The sequence below is a fragment of the Juglans regia genome, chromosome 7 (genome assembly GCF_001411555.2).
Source record: "Juglans regia cultivar Chandler chromosome 7, Walnut 2.0, whole genome shotgun sequence".
Lineage (NCBI taxonomy): Eukaryota > Viridiplantae > Streptophyta > Magnoliopsida > Fagales > Juglandaceae > Juglans > Juglans regia.
The window spans coordinates 43,402,145-43,421,452 of NC_049907.1; the positions used below are offsets into that span (position 1 = coordinate 43,402,145).

The 19,308-nt window shown below is 36.0% G+C and overlaps 2 protein-coding genes and 1 pseudogene across 5 annotated transcripts; 2 read left to right on the top strand and 1 right to left on the bottom strand.

Annotated features, from left to right (window-relative positions):
* The first annotated feature begins 35 nt into the window (after nucleotides 1-35).
* Nucleotides 36-2,139, top strand: LOC109001989 (protein ELF4-LIKE 4). The gene is made up of 2 exons (XM_018979530.2): nucleotides 36-396; nucleotides 1,408-2,139. Exon 2 carries the CDS (start codon nucleotides 1,447-1,449, stop codon nucleotides 1,789-1,791), a length of 345 nt encoding a protein of 114 aa, XP_018835075.1. The 5' UTR covers nucleotides 36-396; nucleotides 1,408-1,446; the 3' UTR covers nucleotides 1,792-2,139.
* A 3,392-nt stretch (nucleotides 2,140-5,531) lies between these two features.
* LOC109001990 lies at nucleotides 5,532-8,743 on the bottom strand. Of its 4 annotated transcripts, XM_018979531.2 has the most exons (10): nucleotides 8,502-8,743; nucleotides 8,328-8,411; nucleotides 8,189-8,250; nucleotides 7,878-7,973; nucleotides 7,698-7,775; nucleotides 7,488-7,550; nucleotides 7,219-7,392; nucleotides 6,469-6,564; nucleotides 5,985-6,093; nucleotides 5,532-5,885 (listed from the first exon to the last, which is right to left on the bottom strand). In XM_018979531.2, the coding sequence occupies exons 1-9, from the start codon at nucleotides 8,686-8,688 to the stop codon at nucleotides 6,010-6,012; spliced, it is 924 nt and encodes a 307-aa protein (XP_018835076.2). In that variant the 5' UTR covers nucleotides 8,689-8,743; the 3' UTR covers nucleotides 5,532-5,885; nucleotides 5,985-6,009. The 4 variants fall into 4 exon arrangements, with proteins under 4 accessions (XP_018835076.2, XP_018835077.2, XP_035547571.1 ...); XM_018979532.2 differs by having other exon boundaries at nucleotides 5,532-6,093; nucleotides 7,506-7,550; nucleotides 8,502-8,742; XM_035691678.1 differs by having other exon boundaries at nucleotides 5,532-6,093; nucleotides 8,502-8,742.
* A 224-nt stretch (nucleotides 8,744-8,967) lies between these two features.
* On the top strand, nucleotides 8,968-19,181 carry LOC109001991 (annotated as a pseudogene).
* Nucleotides 19,182-19,308: the final 127 nt, after the last annotated feature.

The following is a 19,308-nucleotide window of genomic DNA, read 5'->3' on the forward strand; positions in this document are numbered from 1 at the left end:
CATCATCATATACAGTACACAAGAAAACGTGTTCTGTTCTGCACAACATACAAATCTTCTCCTCATTCAGACAATGAATGAACCGCAAGTACTGCATCTGTGAAGCAAACGAGGACGTAGAAATATCTGATTATCTACTCCTCTAAGCTTGGGAGGGAGGGAGGGAGAGGGAGAGAGAGACGTTATTGGCGTGCAGTGCCTGCGTCGTGTACTGTCAATAAAATCTCGGCACAGACTCTCTTATGTTTCTTCCATGATTTCAGGACCTCCTTCGAGCGGCACCAGAACGGGATTTGATTCCTTTCCCATCTATACTTTTCTCGAGAGAAAAAGAGCCGTTTTCTTGAGAAAATCTTTTATCTGTCTCTCCCTCCTTAAACGTTACATGCTTTCAAGGTAAGAGGAAGAGAATGCTTATGATGTTGTTTTTTTCTTTTCAATGTGGAATTTTTTTTGATGTAGATTTATGCTTGCGCTTCTGTCTACCTGGGTTAAGAAAGACCTCCCTTTTTTCTTCTGTGAATTCCAAAGCTTTTGGTGTGTTTTTATTTTACAATTTAGATTTCTATGGAGATATCTTCCTTATCTGCCTCAAATCAAAACACTGGCTTTTTTGCCTCTTACCGAGAGAAAAGGACACGACTTTAAAAATCTCTCTATTTAAAAAAAATGCTTGTTTTGCAGTGTACGATTTGCAATTCTGGGTATCAATTTCGTCCCTTTTTAACGTTGTTTTCTGCAGAAAACAGGAAGTTTTTCTGCAACATTTTGTTTTTTCCGTAGTTTTGACATAATTTAATCCCTTTAAAAAATTCTTTGAGAGGACTTCTCTTCTAAGCTGTGTGGCATTGACTTGGTATTTGGGGTCGTTCAAATTCTTTTCCACTTTAAAATCATAGCATGGGAATTTTTTTCTGGAGAAACAAAAGAAAAGGCTGCTTTTTGTGGAAAAAGAGGTCTGCTTTTACTTACCAAACTAATGCCCATGTCTGATTTTCTACTTTTTACATGATCTCTTGTGCTTCACTTTTCTAAGCTACTGTTTGGTTGCGGAGAAAACGGAGGAAATTAAGTTTAGAAATAAATTTTGAATGTTATGGTTTCTGTAGGTTTCCCTGGTATTACATATTACACAGATGAGATAAAGCCACATTCTTCCTAGGCATAACTGGGTTTGGGATTTAATTTCAATGGGATTCTGAGTAGCGGAAATTTTATTTTATTTTTTTCCAACCAATGAGAGGCTAAACAATTATCCCACGTTTGCTTTTTACTTCTTTTCTCACCCCTTAAAATTATGCAGAAACCAAATACAAATATGGTAATCCATTAAATTTCAAAGTCGTTTAAGCTTGTCTCTTGCTTCATTCTTTTTCTGTTTTCACTTGGCTGTTGTTTCTGATGCAGGCCCGGGGCTGGTTTCGATTGAATTAAAGTGTAATTGAAATGGAAGGTGATATATCTTCAGGCATAGGAAATGGAACCCAAGTAGATAGCAAGGTTTTGCAGGCATTTCAGAAGAACTTTGTGCAAGTCCAGGACATTTTGGACCAGAACAGGTTGCTAATCAATGAAATCAACCAAAACCATGAGTCAAAGATCCCTGATAACTTGAGCCGAAACGTGGGCTTGATTAGAGAGCTAAATAACAATATCAGAAGGGTTGTGGATCTCTATGCCGATCTTTCGAGCTCTTTTACCAAGTCAGTTGATGCTTCATCAGAAGGAGAATCAGGTGGGAGTTTTAAATCCAATGGAAAAGCCAGTCAGAAGAGAATTAGGTCCGGATAATTGTTTTTGTTGAGCTTTTTGTGTCAGTGCTTCACGCTTTCATTGCGGAACAAGAATGAGTATTTCAGTACCAGAAGGAAAGGATATGATGAACCTATCAAAAAAAAAGGAAAAGGATATGATGAGATTGTCTTACTCTTCTATAGTTCTATGTGAGTTAAAATGTGTTTGAGACTTTATGCTTCAGTTTAATTCTCACAATTTTCTTTGAAATTACATTTTCTGTAGTTTTGATAGAAGGATCACTTCAATAAGAACGTGCCAAATTTGCAACTAATATTCTGTGTAACATCTTTAATTCATTGGATTAAACCAGTATTCTGTTATTAAATCTTCAAGTTTGATGCCTATACGGAATCACTGATTATTTGGGTATGATATGCTGGGTAGTTTTAATATTTCTTTCTTCACTAGCTCCATTTTTTAATTGTTTATTGTTAGGTTAATTGGATCTGTACCGTGTGACATCAATCATTGATCAGTAGAACCTAGTTTGATTGCTAAAAAGTGGCTAATTTTGGGGCATAAAGCTTCCACTTATCTTTTAGATTATCTGAATGAATGGCTGCCTTCTGATTTTGGTATTAGTAAATTGTTTTCATCATCATCTTCTGATCCATGATCTGCTTTTAATGGAGACTTTGAATGGCCCACTTTATTCTTTTCCCATGTTTGTCAAAAGGAACTCCTTTTAGTGCCCTTACCTGGTTGAGGATTGTGATGGAGGGTTGGTATATACTTTTACTTTTACCCCCCAAAATGGCAAGATCTCAGTAATTAGAACTAATAGCATGCAATTCTGCAGTGATGATGAGAATTTTTAGATTTTGGGTTGAAGAGGCAATTGAAGAAATAAATTTGGATGATATGTATTTGTTTGTATCCAAATGTCTTTAGTTTGGAATCTCATGTGGTGGATTGGTATTTTCTTGACTAATATTTTGTCCTACTTAATGGCATTTTCTTGGGATATTCTTAATGTGAAAACGATGGATTAAGGAATTGAAATATTACAAAGGAAAGTGGTAGCTTGGTTAGTTTAAAAGAAAGCAAGGCCCAGTGATTTTTTGAAGAGATTGAATTGGTAGAACTTGCTTGTCTTTTATTTAGATTCTTTGCTTCCTTCTTACACACTGATTTGATATCCTCCCAAGTTTTTAATGTTGTGAAAATGCCTTTAACATTGCATTTTCTCCCCCAACACGCTTATCTCCACACAGAATTTGATTCTGCTTTTTGTTGGTGGACCCAGAAACTTCAAATCACTCCCCTTCTTGTTTTTGTTTTTATTTTTATTTTTTTTTTTTTTTTTCTTTCTTTTAGAGAGATGCTTCGGGCCGGTCGGGTGTCCAAGGATATTTTATACCAACAAATGAAAAATTGACACGTTTGAATTTCAATAGAATTGAAAAATAAGCCGCATGTAGCAGATTCAATTTATCCTCATGTGCATATCACTCTGCTCCCACCCAAAACATTTGTGCCCCCCACCTTCGTTGGCCTCCACCCATCATTTTGAAAAAAATTGATCGTCGAAACAATGTCACCCACCCTTACCTCGGCAACTTGGATTCCTGGCTGTCGAAACACTCTCTCTCTCTCTCTCTCTCTCTCTCTCTCTCTCTCTCTCTCTCTCGCTTCTGTGTGCAAAAAGAATGAAGAACGTCACTGAAATATGAAGAAAATCGACTCGGCCTAGAAATATGAAGAATTTGATATTCACTTCATTGAAATATGAAGAAAATCAACCTAGCCTAAATAAATCATAAATCGACCCAACTGTAATCCAGATTGCTAAACCAAAAAACTTATGGGTTCGTTGCTTATTGCCGTTCCAAATCACTCGGTGGGAGGCGGGGAGAGAGAAAGAGAAAATGGGAGAGGGAGAATCACTGTGGGGGAAAGGAGAGGAGAGGAAAATGGGAAATTGGGGAGAGGGAAGGAAAAGGAAAAATCGGAGAGAGGATAAGGGCAGAAGGATAATCTGTTTAAGAAAAAACCTCAAAAACAGTCGGGTGAGTATCTCATTTTGACACTGGCCAATAGGACTTCAACATCTGTGAAATGTATTTGTCTTACAATACAATACAATGCATTGAATCAATTCCTAAAATGAGACCGATTCTCACACTCTTGATTTATCTAAAACATTTTTTAATAACTTATAGATAAACTTAAAATAATTATAGATAAAATCAAAGTATTTTACATTCATCCAAATTACAAAATCAAAAATAAGATGAAGTCTATCATCTTAATTAGCTAATCTTATCCAAACTTATCAACTTAGTTGCCTAATCATAGCCAAACTTTTGCATCTACAAAGTTAAAAATAAAATTAGTTCCCATAGTTTGTCTTAAAATCAAATTCGTGTGATTTTTAATGTTTGTGTCTTTACTCATTGTGATTCTAGGATCGATCAAATTGATCCATTTGTCAGACATTTGTTAATAAACTATTACATACACTAACATAACATGCCACATGCAAGAAAACTTTAGAAAAATATTTTGAAAGTTAAAAACACATTAAAACAATTAAAATAAAAGAAAAAGAAAAAAGAAAAAATGACATAAAAACTTATAACTTGAAAAATAAAAATAAATATAAACGATTTAAAAATATTAAATAAAAAACAGATTGGAAAGAGATAAAGGAAACCCTAGTGGGAGGTGATCGGGTAGAGAGAAAATGCTGTATTATTTGAGACTCGAGGACTATTGAACAAGATTTCCGTTTTAATTTCTAAAAGAAGTATTTGGATTTTTTATTAACCGAAATTGATTTTTGTTGACATACTTTTCAACAAATCCAACATTTAAGGACACATAAATCATTTTACTTCATTTCATCATTAGAAATTTATTAAATTTTTATACAAAATATAATAAATAATTTAACTTTTTAAAATCTCAAAATAATAATAATATTAATAAATAATATTCTAACAATATTTTATTCAATTCATTTAAAATCATTTCATCTCATATCATAATAATCCAAACGAGGTCTAGACCATGAAAATTATTTACAAAATTCGTTTTTAAAGCAAAACAGACAAAGCCTAACATTGAAATGCAGTTCAACTCGACAGATCGCATGCAGAAGCACGAAGGTTTGATGAATTGTTGGCTTAATGAGTATGCTTTGGTTAATGTAATCTCTGAAGTTTGAAAATTTGTTGGGGTGCTAGAGAATGGGGAAAAGAGATAAATCTTTTTAATTCGCCACTTGCTCTCCCAACAATAGTATATATAGATAGTATAGCAATAGCATCACATGTGCTTAAATCCGTTTTACTTTACAACTTTGCGACAAAATTAGTAAGGAAAGATCGTTTTATTTGGAAAGAATAAGATATTGGAAGTGACAGAAATCTGGGGAATCTCAACTCTTGTTGATAAGGATGGGAAAGAAGATGTAGTTTCATATTGTCACCACACGAAGTGCTGGAATCCGACAAGAAATGTAACTCTTGTTTCCGGACACATTTTTTCTTCCATGTTTCTTTTCCCTTCTACACTGTTGATTATTGGAAGAGCATGTGGGTGCCTCCATCCAAAGTTCCTCATCCACATTTCTGAGAAAATGCTGGAAATTCTGGGGACGTCAATCTTACCCACATTGGAGCTACTTCTTATCACTACTCAACGTTAGTTATTTACGATTAAAATTTTCAGAAACCAAGTATTGTATAAATCATCGCAAAAGAAGAAGAAGAAGAAGAAGCAGCAGCAGAAGAAAGAAAGAAAGAAGGCATCAGAATTCAGACATAATTATAGTTGCAACTTATATATACAACTTATAGTTGCAAGAGATTACCTCTCAAGTCTCGTGCTTTCGTTTTTAGGACTGTCATGTGATGATGATAAAGAACGTAAAGAAACTCGATAACAAGATCATGATTCATGATTTCTCAGATACAAGAGGGACGCATTTAAGTTTAAATAAGAAAAAGAAAAGGTTGACGTAGCCTGCTAGATCTTGTGCGGTGGGCTTTGACAGCTACTTGAAACCAGAAACTTAGCACAAGTCCTTGTGGTGTTTTCTGAATCGTCACTCTTACCTATCGTGAATGAATGGGTATGCAGCTCTGTTCAAAACAAACTCGCTTTTACACCCTTTTATTCTCATCACATGTATACCACTCCACGAGAGCATTACCAGAGAAGTCAAAATAAACGAGTGGCACCTCTTTGTACGTTGTTTGGGTGTGATTACTGAAGCTTCTGGTCTGCTTTCTCGATCAATTTAGCCAAACGATTTTGCCAATCTGAAACCTTCTCGTCTCCATTGACCACCTATTGCCACAAGAATCAGAGAACAGTACTTGTAAACTAATCACAGAGAAATGACCAAGAAAATGACATGCTTAAAATAAACTAATATGGGGTTGTTTACAAATGGGTCAATCTCGTATTCTGCAGTTTATATCTTGTTTTATATGCCAACTTGGTGGTGGTTTTTTTTTATTCCATGGCTATGACTCCATTTTTTTTGTTTCTCAGTGTACTTCTAAAGTCAGCGTGCGTTAGGCAGGAACCTAGGACGAAACTGTTGGTTCACTTCATGCAACATGGTAGGCAGGATTAATTCAACTAGTTCATATGCCAAAAGAAAATCGCCAACAAATCAACTTCGCTGAATGGAGTTGCAATGTGTATATGTTTACCAACCTCAAACATGAATCCTCTTTGTGGGACTGCCTCAACAGCTTCCACACAAATAAAGGCAGCATCCTCCTTGCTAAGATTTCCCCTTGCAGCACTACCCTGTCATGAAGAGTAGTAAATGAAGTTTGGTACTAAAGAAATCAAACAGACCTTATTATTGTTATCTTTGTAGGGTAATTTTGTTTCTATCCTTCAATGCTTGTCAATTCCGTAAAACTCTGTCAGAATTAAAACTTCGCGGGCCCATGAGATAATATTGAACAAACAGGCTTGATAAGAAGAATCATCGTTTAAGAATTTGTTTCCATGCATCAAAATGAGACTATATTCAAACCAGAAAAAGAAGAACACGCTGTATAATTCGTTATCTTTGCATCTAATATGAGAATGTTTTGCCCGCTTGCTTATGGACGAGCTAAAATACTTTTGGACGTTGATACTAAATTACTTTGACACATACAATCAATTTTTTGTTTAGAAACTAGACGCTCTCATGAATCTTAACATTCATCATTTGAGCACAAAAAGTAAATATAATGCCGTCCTAAAACAAGAAACAGCATGGTAAGAAGTATTAAGTTTGCATGAGACTGGAAATGTGCAGCCCCATCCTGCCTACAATATGCAAGCTTTCCTCCTGAATCAGTCATATTATTTATTTTCCAATCAATTGGTCAGTTTAAGTACTCTGAAGCTGAGTACCACAGGTTTGATTCTATCTTGTAAATTGAGAAAGGAGAGGCGTAATAATACCTCTTCAAAGCTAAAACCTTGCTGTCCACCTGGAGTGCTTTGTAAGGACCCGGCCCTAATGATGGTGTAAGGGATTCCTGAGGTCCTCAGCATCGATTCATCTTGCTCAGCCAATTTCCGTGCATTGCTTTTCATGAGAGCTTGAACGCCACCAACACCTCCATAAGCAGACAACTGCAACCTTGTGAAACCACGATAATAAACAAGCATTTACTTGAATGGTGACCCTTTCTTATTTACACAAGCACACCTGAGACATAGAGAGATACCTGAGATAAGAGAATTACATGTTGAACCCCTTTCAAGCCCCCAACATTTGATAAGAAACCTTCCTGAAAAAACATGGAAAAATAATACTTGAGAAGATGTAGATAGGCAATATCACCTTAGATAACTAGGAATGCCCCAAAACAAATTAATTTAGAAGCAAATAGCTATGCATAATCAAACTGTTGAAGATACAATCGAGATATGCATACATTCGGGCATATTATTGCTCGAACTCCTCTTAGAGCTCTCTTTAGAAATGGTCTGTCACTTGCATCTCCAGACATTGACTGCACACAACACCAAAAACGAGAACCGGTATTCTTCATAGGAAAAATAAAAGAAAGATTAAGAAAAGTGACTGCCAAATTACCAAAAAAGAATCCACCCACCTCAACATAAGTTCCAAAGGCTTCAAGGGCAGCCCGCTTATCCTTCACTAGTGCTTTAACCCGAGTTCTTTTGACAATCAAGGACAATATTACCATCTATAGAAGCTAGATAGCACAAGGCTCAGAATTCATTTACTGTAAGCCTATCAAGAGCTCTGTACACTACCAAGCAAGAAACTACTCCTATGATGGCATTTCCTAAAAACGAAAATTAAAATGCAGATAAGATGGCATTTTTCAAGTGGTATTTTGAACCTCCTAAATTCTTCCAAATAGATAACGTTCTTTATACCATTCATAGCAAAACACACCTGGCCTATTTCGCTATCTCCATCAGTAACCAAAACCGCATCTCTAACTTCTTCTTCTTCTTCTGTCTTTCAAATAAATAATTGAGTTTTCTTTCAAATCACAGAGACAAAAACTCAAAAACTACTATTTATAGACTACCTGATTGATCATCGTCTTCAACAATGGATGCATCTTTTGGGAGAATCTCGGGTGCTCCATACCATTTCCTTAACTTGGGACCCCCTATACAAACACACAGGCAGGCATCACAAAGGTGAGTGTTAACCATGTTTTTTGATTCGTAAGATAGATAGGAGCTCATAGAAAGAGTACCTTCGATGTAATCAAGAATTTGATCCATAAAACCGAGTTTCTTCTTGGCCGAGCAACGACCGAGAGCACGCTTTTCGATGTCGAATTTGAAAGAAGAACATGAGCTTTGATAATGGTGAAATAGAGACCTGGTTTTGAGAAAGAGAGAGGAAGGAATAATGACAGTAGTAGTAGTCGTGCTCGCCATTGATAGACCCTTCCGTTGATCTCATCCAACCACCTCGTTCCCGCAATAACCAGAATAACTACAAGATAACTTTTAGCTCATTTCCTTTTTCGCACTAAAAAGACTAGATATTTACATATAATGCCATTTAAAGCGGCAAAAATCACGCTTTTAATAACTTTTAATCGAAACCGTTAAAAAAACTAACCCTCGGCCATTGACCGTAGGATCAATGCTCTCCTTGATTACTAATTACTCTCTTCCTCTCTCACTTTCTTCCTAGGGTTTTTCAGACCGAAGAAAACCGCAGAGGAAAGAGAAGGCGCGGCAGTTCAGTACTTTTTTCGACCCGATTCGCTTGAAAACAAAATGGCGACTCAAATCAGCAAAAAGCGAAAGGTAGCTCCGTTATTTTTCTTTCCCCGCTATTTCTCGGCAACCATACAGACTATTATTTATTTTGACGTTTTCTCGGGATTGAATTATGTTGTTATTTTTGGTTTTCCATAGTTTGTCGCTGACGGAGTGTTCTATGCGGAGTTGAATGAGGTCTTGACGAGAGAGCTCGCGGAGGATGGGTACTCCGGCGTCGAAGTTAGGGTTACACCGATGCGAACCGAGATTATTATTAGGGCCACTCGGACTCAGAACGTTCTTGGTAATGCAATGTTTTTACTCTGTATATGTTTGGCTTCCGAGAAGGTGTCGGAAAATAACACAACTTATTTTTTGAAGTTTGGTTATATTGTACTTGAGGTTATAAGACAGCGCATCGTTAGATTGTCATGGTTCTGTATGGGCTAGAAAAGGTACTACTTTTTTCTTTGGTTTAGTTAAAGATTCTGGGAATGTTGAAGGAGTGTGATTGATCGAGCTTCATGTTTGGCCAAAATTTTTCCCGCAACTCTTTTGAGGGGCTGTATTTGTTGACATATCAGAAAAAACCGTAGATCCATATCCCACTCTGTTGGTTGATAAGTCATTGTGTTGATAGCACTTATCAGAAAAAATGTCTTGATAGCGAAGTAATCAAACGTTTGTGTAACAAACCAATGAATTTTATGTGATTGAGGGAGCTGATCTGTTTTAGTTGGCGATAAGCTACATTTTTGGAAATGTAAAAATGTGTGCGCTGATAAGCTGCATGTGGTTGCTGAAAATAGTTGAGAGGAAAAGATTGTACTTCGTCTAGTTTGCTACATAGGGTTAATTTCAATTTAGAGGTTAAGCTCTCTGATTATGCTTTTAATTGGTGGTTTAGGTAAGAAGGAACGAATAATTAGGGAACTCACATCTATCGTTCAGAAGCGTTTCAAGTTTCCCGAGAACAGTGTTGAGCTTTAAGCTGAGAAAGTGAACAACAGAGGGCTCTGTGCCATTGCTCAGGCAGAGTCTCTGCGTTACAAGCTTCTTGGAGGGCCTGCTGTTCAGAGGTATATCTTAAACATACCGAAGTTGTGTCTTCATTTTTCAGAGTGTTTTGTCTCCAAACTATGGATGAGTTCCAGTGTCATATTTGTGCAGATAGATTTTGTGTTGAAAATAACTTGAAATTTGAATTGAACAATAAACATCTGTTTTTCTGGTCTGTTGTTGATCCCGGTTGTGTATTTCTGGAACTGTGGCAATATTTTTATCTCCTTTCTGTAATTGATGAAGTGTGGTTGGGCAGTTAATCTGTGTACCACAAAGTTGAACTTTTCTTTTACAAGTACAAAGTTGAAGTTTTATCACCTTTAGGAATTCAGACTTGACGAAATCACCACTTTTTGATAAACTAATTTAGTGCATATATGAACTATTATGGTTGGAGTTTGCATGCTCCATTCTCTCATAATATTCAAGGTGTGATCTGTGGAACCTTGTACGTCCGTTGCTTCACGATTTGCAGAAAAAATGTTACATGGAATGTTACCCATAAAAAATAACAATGTTTCATGGAATGTATATCTTGTGGTTAGCATTGATTCTATTCCTCCCTTTCCCAACAAAGAATGGGTTGAGAGATTGCTCAACAATGCTGACATTAAATATTTGGAGTTTGATAGTTTCTTTGAACTGTTATATAGTTCTTGGAGTTCGGGAACTCCTAAACTTCATGGTATTAATGTTATTCTCTCTGAAACTGGGGCAATGTTTTAATTTTCTTTCTGTAATTGATGGAGTGTGGTTGGGCAATTAATCTGTGTACCACAAAGTTGAACATTTTTACAAGTACAAAGTTGTAGTTTTATCACCTTTAGGAATTAAGACTTGACGAAATCACCTCTTTTTGATAAACTAATTTAGTGCATATATGACATAATTGTCATGTTAAGCCCTGAAAGTCCTGCTGATGTCTGTTTTGTGGCTGACAATCTTGAAAATCTTGAGAAGAAAGATTGGTTACCTTATATCATGTTCTTGGTCGAATTGAGAGGACCATCAACAATGCTTGCATTGGATTTTTGGAGTTTGTAAGATCATTGAACTGTTAGTGGTTGGAGTTTGCATGCTCCATTCTTTCATAATATTGGAGGTGTTATCTGTGGAACCTTGTACGTCAGTTGCTTCACGATTTGCAGAAAAATGTTACATGGAGTGTTACCCTTAAAAAAAAAACAATGTTTCATGGAATGTATATCTTGTGGTTAGCATTGATTCTATTTCTCCCTTTCCCAACAAAGATGGTTAAGAGATTCCTCAACAATGCTTACATTAAATATTTGGAGTTTGTTAGTCTCTTTGAATTGTTATATAGTTCTTGGAGTTCGGGAACTCCGAAATTTCATGGTATTAAGTTATTCTCTCTGAAACTGGGGCAATGTTTTTATTTTCTTTCTGTAATTGATGAAATGTGGTTGGGCAGTTAATCTGTTTACCACAAAGTTGAACTTTTCTTTTACAAGTACAAAGTCGAGGTTTTATCAACTTTAGGAATTCAGACTCGACGAAATCACCTCTTTTTTATAAACTAATTTAGTGCATATATGAACTATTAGTGGTTGGAGTTTGCATGTTCCATTCTTTCATAATATTCAAGGTGTGATCTTTGGAACCTTGTACGTCCGTTGCTTCACAATTTGCAGAAAAAATGTTACATGGAATGTTACCCATAAAAAAAAAACAATGTTTCATGGAATGTATATCTTGTGGTTAGCATTGATTCTATTTCTCCCTTTCCCAACAAAGATGGTTAAGAGATTCCTCAACAATGCTTACATTAAATATTTGGAGTTTGTTAGTTTCTTTGAACTGTTATATAGTTCTTGGAGTTCGGGAACTCCTAAATTTCATGGTATTAATGTTATTCTCTCTGAAACTGGGGCAATGTTTTTATTTTCTTTCTGTAATTGATGAAGTGTGGTTGGGCAGTTAATCTATGTACCACAAAGTTGAACATTTTAGTACAAAGTTGAAGTTTTATCACCTTTAGGAATTCAGACTTGAGGAAATAACCTCTTTTTGATAAATTAATTTAGTGCATATACGACATAAATTGTCATGTTATTCCCTGAAAGTCCTGCTGATGTCCTTTTTGTGGTTGACAATCTTGAAAATCTTGAGAAGAAAGATTGGTTACCTTATATCATGTTCTTGGTCGAATTGAGAGGACCATCAACAATGCTTGCATTGGATTTTTGGAGTTTGTAAGATCATTGAACTGTTAGTGGTTGGAGTTTGCATGCTCCATTCTTTCATAATATTGGAGGTGTTATCTGTGGAACCTTGTACGTCAGTTGCTTCACGATTTGCAGAAAAATGTTACATGGAGTGTTACCCTTAAAAAAAAAACAATGTTTCATGGAATGTATATCTTGTGGTTAGCATTGATTCTATTTCTCCCTTTCCCAACAAAGATGGTTAAGAGATTCCTCAACAATGCTTACATTAAATATTTGGAGTTTGTTAGTCTCTTTGAATTGTTATATAGTTCTTGGAGTTCGGGAACTCCAAAATTTCATGGTATTAATGTTATTCTCTCTGAAACTGGGGCAATGTTTTTATTTTCTTTCTGTAATTGATGAAATGTGGTTGGGCAGTTAATCTGTTTACCACAAAGTTGAACTTTTCTTTTACAAGTACAAAGTCGAGGTTTTATCAACTTTAGGAATTCAGACTCGACGAAATCACCTCTTTTTTATAAACTAATTTAGTGCATATATGAACTATTAGTGGTTGGAGTTTGCATGTTCCATTCTTTCATAATATTCAAGGTGTGATCTTTGGAACCTTGTACGTCCGTTGCTTCACGATTTGCAGAAAAAATGTTACATAAAATGTTACCCATAAAAAAAAAAACAATGTTTCATGGAATGTATATCTTGTGGTTAGCGTTGATTCTATTCCTCCCTTTCCCAACAAAGAATGGGTTAAGAGATTCCTCAACAATGCTTACATTAAATATTTGGAGTTTGTTAGTTTCTTTGAACTGTTATATAGTTCTTGGAGTTCGGGAACTCCTAAATTTCATGGTATTAATGTTATTCTCTCTGAAACTGGGGCAATGTTTTTATTTTCTTTCTGTAATTGATGAAGTGTGGTTGGGCAGTTAATCTATGTACCACAAAGTTGAACATTTTAGTACAAAGTTGAAGTTTTATCACCTTTAGGAATTCAGACTTGAGGAAATAACCTCTTTTTGATAAATTAATTTAGTGCATATACGACATAAATTGTCATGTTATTCCCTGAAAGTCCTGCTGATGTCCTTTTTGTGGTTGACAATCTTGAAAATCTTGAGAAGAAAGATTGGTTACCTTATATCATGTTCTTGGTCGAATTGAGAGGACCATCAACAATGCTTGCATTGGATTTTTGGAGTTTGTAAGATCATTGAACTGTTAGTGGTTGGAGTTTGCATGCTCCATTCTTTCATAATATTGGAGGTGTTATCTGTGGAACCTTGTACGTCAGTTGCTTCACGATTTGCAGAAAAATGTTACATGGAGTGTTACCCTTAAAAAAAAAACAATGTTTCATGGAATGTATATCTTGTGGTTAGCATTGATTCTATTTCTCCCTTTCCCAACAAAGATGGTTAAGAGATTCCTCAACAATGCTTACATTAAATATTTGGAGTTTGTTAGTCTCTTTGAATTGTTATATAGTTCTTGGAGTTCGGGAACTCCGAAATTTCATGGTATTAATGTTATTCTCTCTGAAACTGGGGCAATGTTTTTATTTTCTTTCTGTAATTGATGAAGTGTGGTTGGGTAGTTAATCTGTGTACCACAAAGTTGAACTTTTCTTTTACAAGTACAAAGTCGAAGTTTTATCACCTTTAGGAATTCAGACTTGACGAAATCACCTCTTTTTGATAAACTAATTTAGTGCATATATGAACTATTAGTGGTTGGAGTTTGCATTCTCCATTCTTTCATAATATTCAAGGTGTGATCTTTGGAACCTTGTACGGCCGTTGCTTCACGATTTGCAGAAAAAATGTTACATGGAATGTTACCCATAAAAAAAAAAAAACAATGTTTCATGGAATGTATATCTTGTTGTTAGCATTGATTCTATTCCTCCCTTTCCCAACAAAGAATGGGTTAAGAGATTCCTCAACAATGCTTACATTAAATATTTGGAGTTTGTTAGTTTCTTTGAACTGTTATATAGTTCTTGGAGTTCGGGAACTCCTAAATTTCATGGTATTAATGTTATTCTCTCTGAAACTGGGGCAATGTTTTTTTTTTCTTTCTGTAATTGATGCAGTTTGGTTGGGCAGTTAATCTGTGTACCACAAAGTTGAACTTTTCTTTTACAAGTACAAAGTTGAAGTTTTATCACCTTTAGGAATTCAGACTTGAGGAAATAACCTCTTTTTGATAAACTAATTTAGTGCATATACTACATAAATTGTCATGTTATTCCCTGAAAGTCTTGCTGATGTCCGTTTTGTGGCTGAAAATCTTGAAAATCTTGAGAAGGAAGATTGGTTAACTTATATCATGTTCCTTGGTTGAATTGAGAGGACCATCAACAATGGTTGCATTGGATTTTTGGAGTTTGTAAGATCATTGAACTGTTAGTAGTTGGAGTTTGCGTGCTCCATTCTTTCATAATATTGGAGGTGTTATCTGTGGAACCTTTTATGTCAGTTGCTTCACGATTTGCAGAAAAATGTTACATGGAGTGTTACCCATATAAAAAAAAAAAGTTTCATGGAATGTATATCTTGTGGTTAGCATTGATTCTATTTCTCTTTTTCCCAACAAAGATGGGTTAAGAGATTCCTCAACAATGCTTACATTAAATATTTGGAGTTTGTTAGTTTCTTTGAACTGTTATATAGTTCTTGGAGTTCGGGAACTCCTAAATTTCATGGTATTAATGTTATTCTCTCTGAAACTGGGGCAATGTTTTTTTTCTTTCTTTCTGTAATTGATGCAGTTTAGTTGGGCAGTTAATCTGTGTACCACAAAGTTGAACTTTTCTTTTACAAGTACAAAGTCGAAGTTTTATCACCTTTAGGAATTCAGACTTGACAAAATCACCTCTTTTTGATAAACTAATTTAGTGCATATATGAACTATTAGTGGTTGGAGTTTGCATGCTCCATTCTTTCATAATATTCAAGGTGTGATCTGTGGAACCTTGTACGGCCGTTGCTTCACGATTTGCAGAAAAAATGTTACATGGAATGTTACCCATAAAAAAAAAAAAAAAACAATGTTTCATGGAATGTATATCTTGTTGTTAGCATTGATTCTATTCCTCCCTTTCCCAACAAAGAATGGGTTAAGAGATTCCTCAACAATGCTTACATTAAATATTTGGAGTTTGTTAGTTTCTTTGAACTGTTATATAGTTCTTGGAGTTCGGGAACTCCTAAATTTCATGGTATTAATGTTATTCTCTCTCAAACTGGGGCAATGTTTTTTTTCTTTCTTTCTGTAATTGATGCAGTTTGGTTGGGCAGTTAATCTGTGTACCACAAAGTTGAACTTTTCTTTTACAAGTACAAAGTCGAAGTTTTATCACCTTTAGGAATTAAGACTTGACGAAATCACCTCTTTTTGATAAACTAATTTAGTGCATATATGAACTATTAGTGGTTGGAGATTGCATTCTCCATTCTTTCATAATATTCAAGTTGTGATCTGTGGAACCTTGTACGTCAGTTGCTTCACGATTTGCAGAAAAAATGTTACATGGAAAGTTTCCCCTGAAAAAAAAAACAATGTTTCCTGGAATGTATATCTTGTGGTTAGCATTGATTCTATTCCTCCCTTTCCCAACAAAGAATGGGTTAAGAGATTCCTCAACAATGCTTACATTAAATATTTGGAGTTTGTTAGTTTCTTTGAACTGTTATATAGTTCTTGGAGTTCGGGAACTCCTAAATTTCATGGTATTAATGTTATTCTCTCTGAAACTGGGGCAATATTTTTATTTTCTTTCTGTAATTGATGAAGTGTGGTTGGGCAGTTAATCTGTGTACCACAAAGTTGAACATTTTTACAAGTACAAAGTTGAAGTTTTATCACCTTTAGGAATTCAGACTTGACGAGATCACCTCTTTTTGATAAACTAATTTAGTGCATATACGACATAAATTGTCATGTTATTCCCTGAAAGTCCTGCTGATTTCCGTTTTGTGGCTGACAATCTTGAAAATCTTGAGAAGAAAGATTGGTTAACTCATATCATTTTCCTTGGTTGAATTGAGAGGACCATCAACAATGCTTGCATTGGATTTTTGGAGTTTGTAAGATCATTGAACTCTTAGTGGTTGGAGTTTGCGTGCTCCATTTTTTCATAATATTTGAGGTGTTATCTGTGGAACCTTGTACGTCAGTTGCTTCACGGTTTGCAGAAAAATGTACATGGAATGTTACCCATAAAAAAAAAAACAATGTTTCATGGAATGTAAATCTTGTGGTTAGCATTGATTCTATTCCTCCCCTTCCCAACAAAGAATGGGTTAAGAGATTCCTCAACAATGCTTACATTAAATATTTGGAGTTTGTTAGTCTCTTTGAACTGTTATATAGTTCTTGGAGTTCGGGAACTCCTAAATTTCTTGGTATTAATGTTATTCTCTGTGAAATTCAGAGTATCTATTGCCTCATCAATCATTAAGATTTGTTCTTCTCTCTCTCTCTCTTCCTCCTCTCCTTCAAGCTCACATGCATCTTTGCCTGTGCCTTGACATATTGTAGGCTTGGAATTTATAAGCAAAGTATTGGAAAAGATTAAAATGGATCAGAAGTATTTAAACCTTAAATTATTAGTGAGATAACTAGCTGGCAAGTCTTCTTTACGGCTTGAACCAGAACAGTTGGGAGATTGGGGAAAAGTGACTTTTGTTTGCAGTTTTTATTTAGTATTCAACATGGTCTAGGGGAAATAGGGTCGGGCTTGTAGCTCAGAGGATTAGAGAATGTGGTTTTAAACCCTAGCGTCTTGGTTTTAATCCCTTCTCTTCCACAATCAACCGAAAAGGTAAGGGCGTTTCACCCTAGGGGTAGGCAAATCATGATCTGGGGGATAGGGGACCCAAGGCTAAGAAACTTTTCTGTGGGTCTTTTGTTGAAGTGTAACGGCCTTATTTTTCTTCATATTTATCATATGTTTAAATGGTGGATAAATGATATCTTAGTACAGTATGTCAACCTGAATAAAGGGTCAAGGGGATCCTCAACAATGCTCACATTAAATGTGGAGTTTGTTAGTCTCTTTGAACTGTTATTTAGTTCTTGGAGTTCGGGAACTCCTAAATTTCATGGTATTCCTGTCACTCTGAAATTCAGGGAATCTATTGCCTCGTGAATCAGCTAGACTTGTTCTTGTTATTTTTCCCTCAGCCTCAGCCCCATACACAAGCATACATGTTCCTTGACATATTGTGGGCATGGAATTTGTTTAGCCAAGTGTTGGGAAAGGCCAAAATATATCAAAGTATTTGAACCTTAAATCTTCAGTTTGAACTGGCTGGGAAGTCTTCTTCACAGCCTGAACCAGAACAGTTGGGATGGGTGAAAATTTATTTTTGTACGACGGTTTTGCATCTAGTATTCATGTATAGTTTAGAAAACCACGAACACTGGCACATATTATTGAGCTACCATAATCTTAGTTCTTGAAGATGTCTTGGGACCATATCTATGCTTCATCACGGTTTTTGTACTTATTAGGAATTGCTTTTCATCTTCTTGTGTTTAGGGCCTGCTTTGGTGTTCTTAGATTTGTCATGGAGAATAGAGCAAAAGGATGTGAGGTATGTGAAGAAAAAAGTTGTTGGCCCTTGACACTGTATTCAGGTTATAATAAGCAGTAAACTCAGGGCTCAACGTGCCAAATCTATGAAGTTCAAGGATGGATACATGAATATCCTCTGGTCAGCTTGTCAAGGAATATATCGACTCCGCTGTGAGGCATGTGCTTCTTAGACAGGTCAGCTTATTTGCCCTTGCCATTGATTCAAAAACTGAAAAATGCGATTTGCATGCCAGCAACATGCTTAGGTATGGAAGTTTTCTGCCAGTTGATGCTTTTGTGCTCACAATTTGTTGCAGGGTGTTATTGGCATCAAGGTGAAGATAATGCTTGATTGGGATCCTAAGGGCAAGGTAGGCCCCACAACACCCTTTCCTGATCTGGTTACCATCCACATACCGAAGGAGGAAGAGGGCTACAGCATCAGGGCTTCATTGGCGACAACTGATGTAGAGGTTGCAGCAGCTTAAATTAGGACCTCCCATTTTGGTAGTCTTTTTTTAACTTTGTAGTGTTTAGAACAAGAGAGAGGCATTTTGAGATGCCCGCGGCCTAATTTTACTCGATATGGTTTTTTCTTTGGAAGTAACGCATCCGCTTTTACTACGAGTTGGTGACTGTCTGTGGACTGTTTTGCCTTTGTTTGGAGCTTGGTATCTTTTTTTTGAACTTTGGAGCTTGGTATCTTAATTGCAGTTTTGCCTTGAGAAGTAGGATTCTAATATTCTATCTTTTTTGTTTCCTTAGCTCTTTCTTAGTAAGGGTAGGGCTCCCCTAGCTTGAAAGCCTATTGGTCAAGGTCGAAGGATGGGTAAGCCGAAGCAAAGTGGGGGAGACAGATGGGCCTGAGAGCTGACTGTTGTGTTTTTGGGCCACGAAGTGATAACATTCAGGGTCGCTGTGCCTTTTCTTGTCGTCATTCAAACTGAATATGCTAAGAAGCATCATTCAAAAATGAAAAGCTGGAAGATATAATTCACCTTCCGGCAGAATCTGACCAAGCATTTGGAGAATAGAAACTGAGCAAAAGTGGAAGGCTGAAAGCTAATGACTTGGGGGCATTTGTTGTGCCGAGACACGTGTAATGAGTGCAGGGGAGGAGATTGGTGCCCAGCCTGTGTGCTAGTACCCAGTTTGCTTGGTGACTGGGCAGAGCTTTTTGTACAAGTTTTTATTTAGCTTTTTTATTTTTTTTTTGAGGTCCGGATCTTTTATGCACTTGAAAAACGACAATCCAGCAATTAACTTGGCTAGCTCTTATGTAAAATCATGGGGTAGATCATTTTTAACTTGACGTATCTTGCATTTCATAACATTTCTTAACAAAAAAGTAGAAAATTGGATAAACTTAGCAAAAAATAAATTAAAGAGGATGAACTTAAATATAATTGTAAATCATCTTATTACATAAAAATTAACATGACGTGGCAGTCGTAG

What these genes read in the sequence shown, in the direction of transcription:
- LOC109001989 (XM_018979530.2), top strand. Translation starts at nt 1,447, where the DNA reads ATGGAAGGTGATATATCTTCAGGCATAGGAAATGGAACCCAAGTAGAT.
- LOC109001990 (XM_018979531.2), bottom strand. Translation starts at nt 8,688, where the DNA reads ATGGCGAGCACGACTACTACTACTGTCATTATTCCTTCCTCTCTCTTT. An exon ending in CCTTTGGAACTTATGTTGAG is followed by an intron (nt 7,776 to 7,877) that starts GTGGGTGGATTC and finishes TGTTGTGTGCAG; the next exon opens with TCAATGTCTGGAGATGCAAG. An exon ending in AAAGAGGATTCATGTTTGAG is followed by an intron (nt 6,094 to 6,468) that starts GTTGGTAAACAT and finishes TTGTGGCAATAG; the next exon opens with GTGGTCAATGGAGACGAGAA.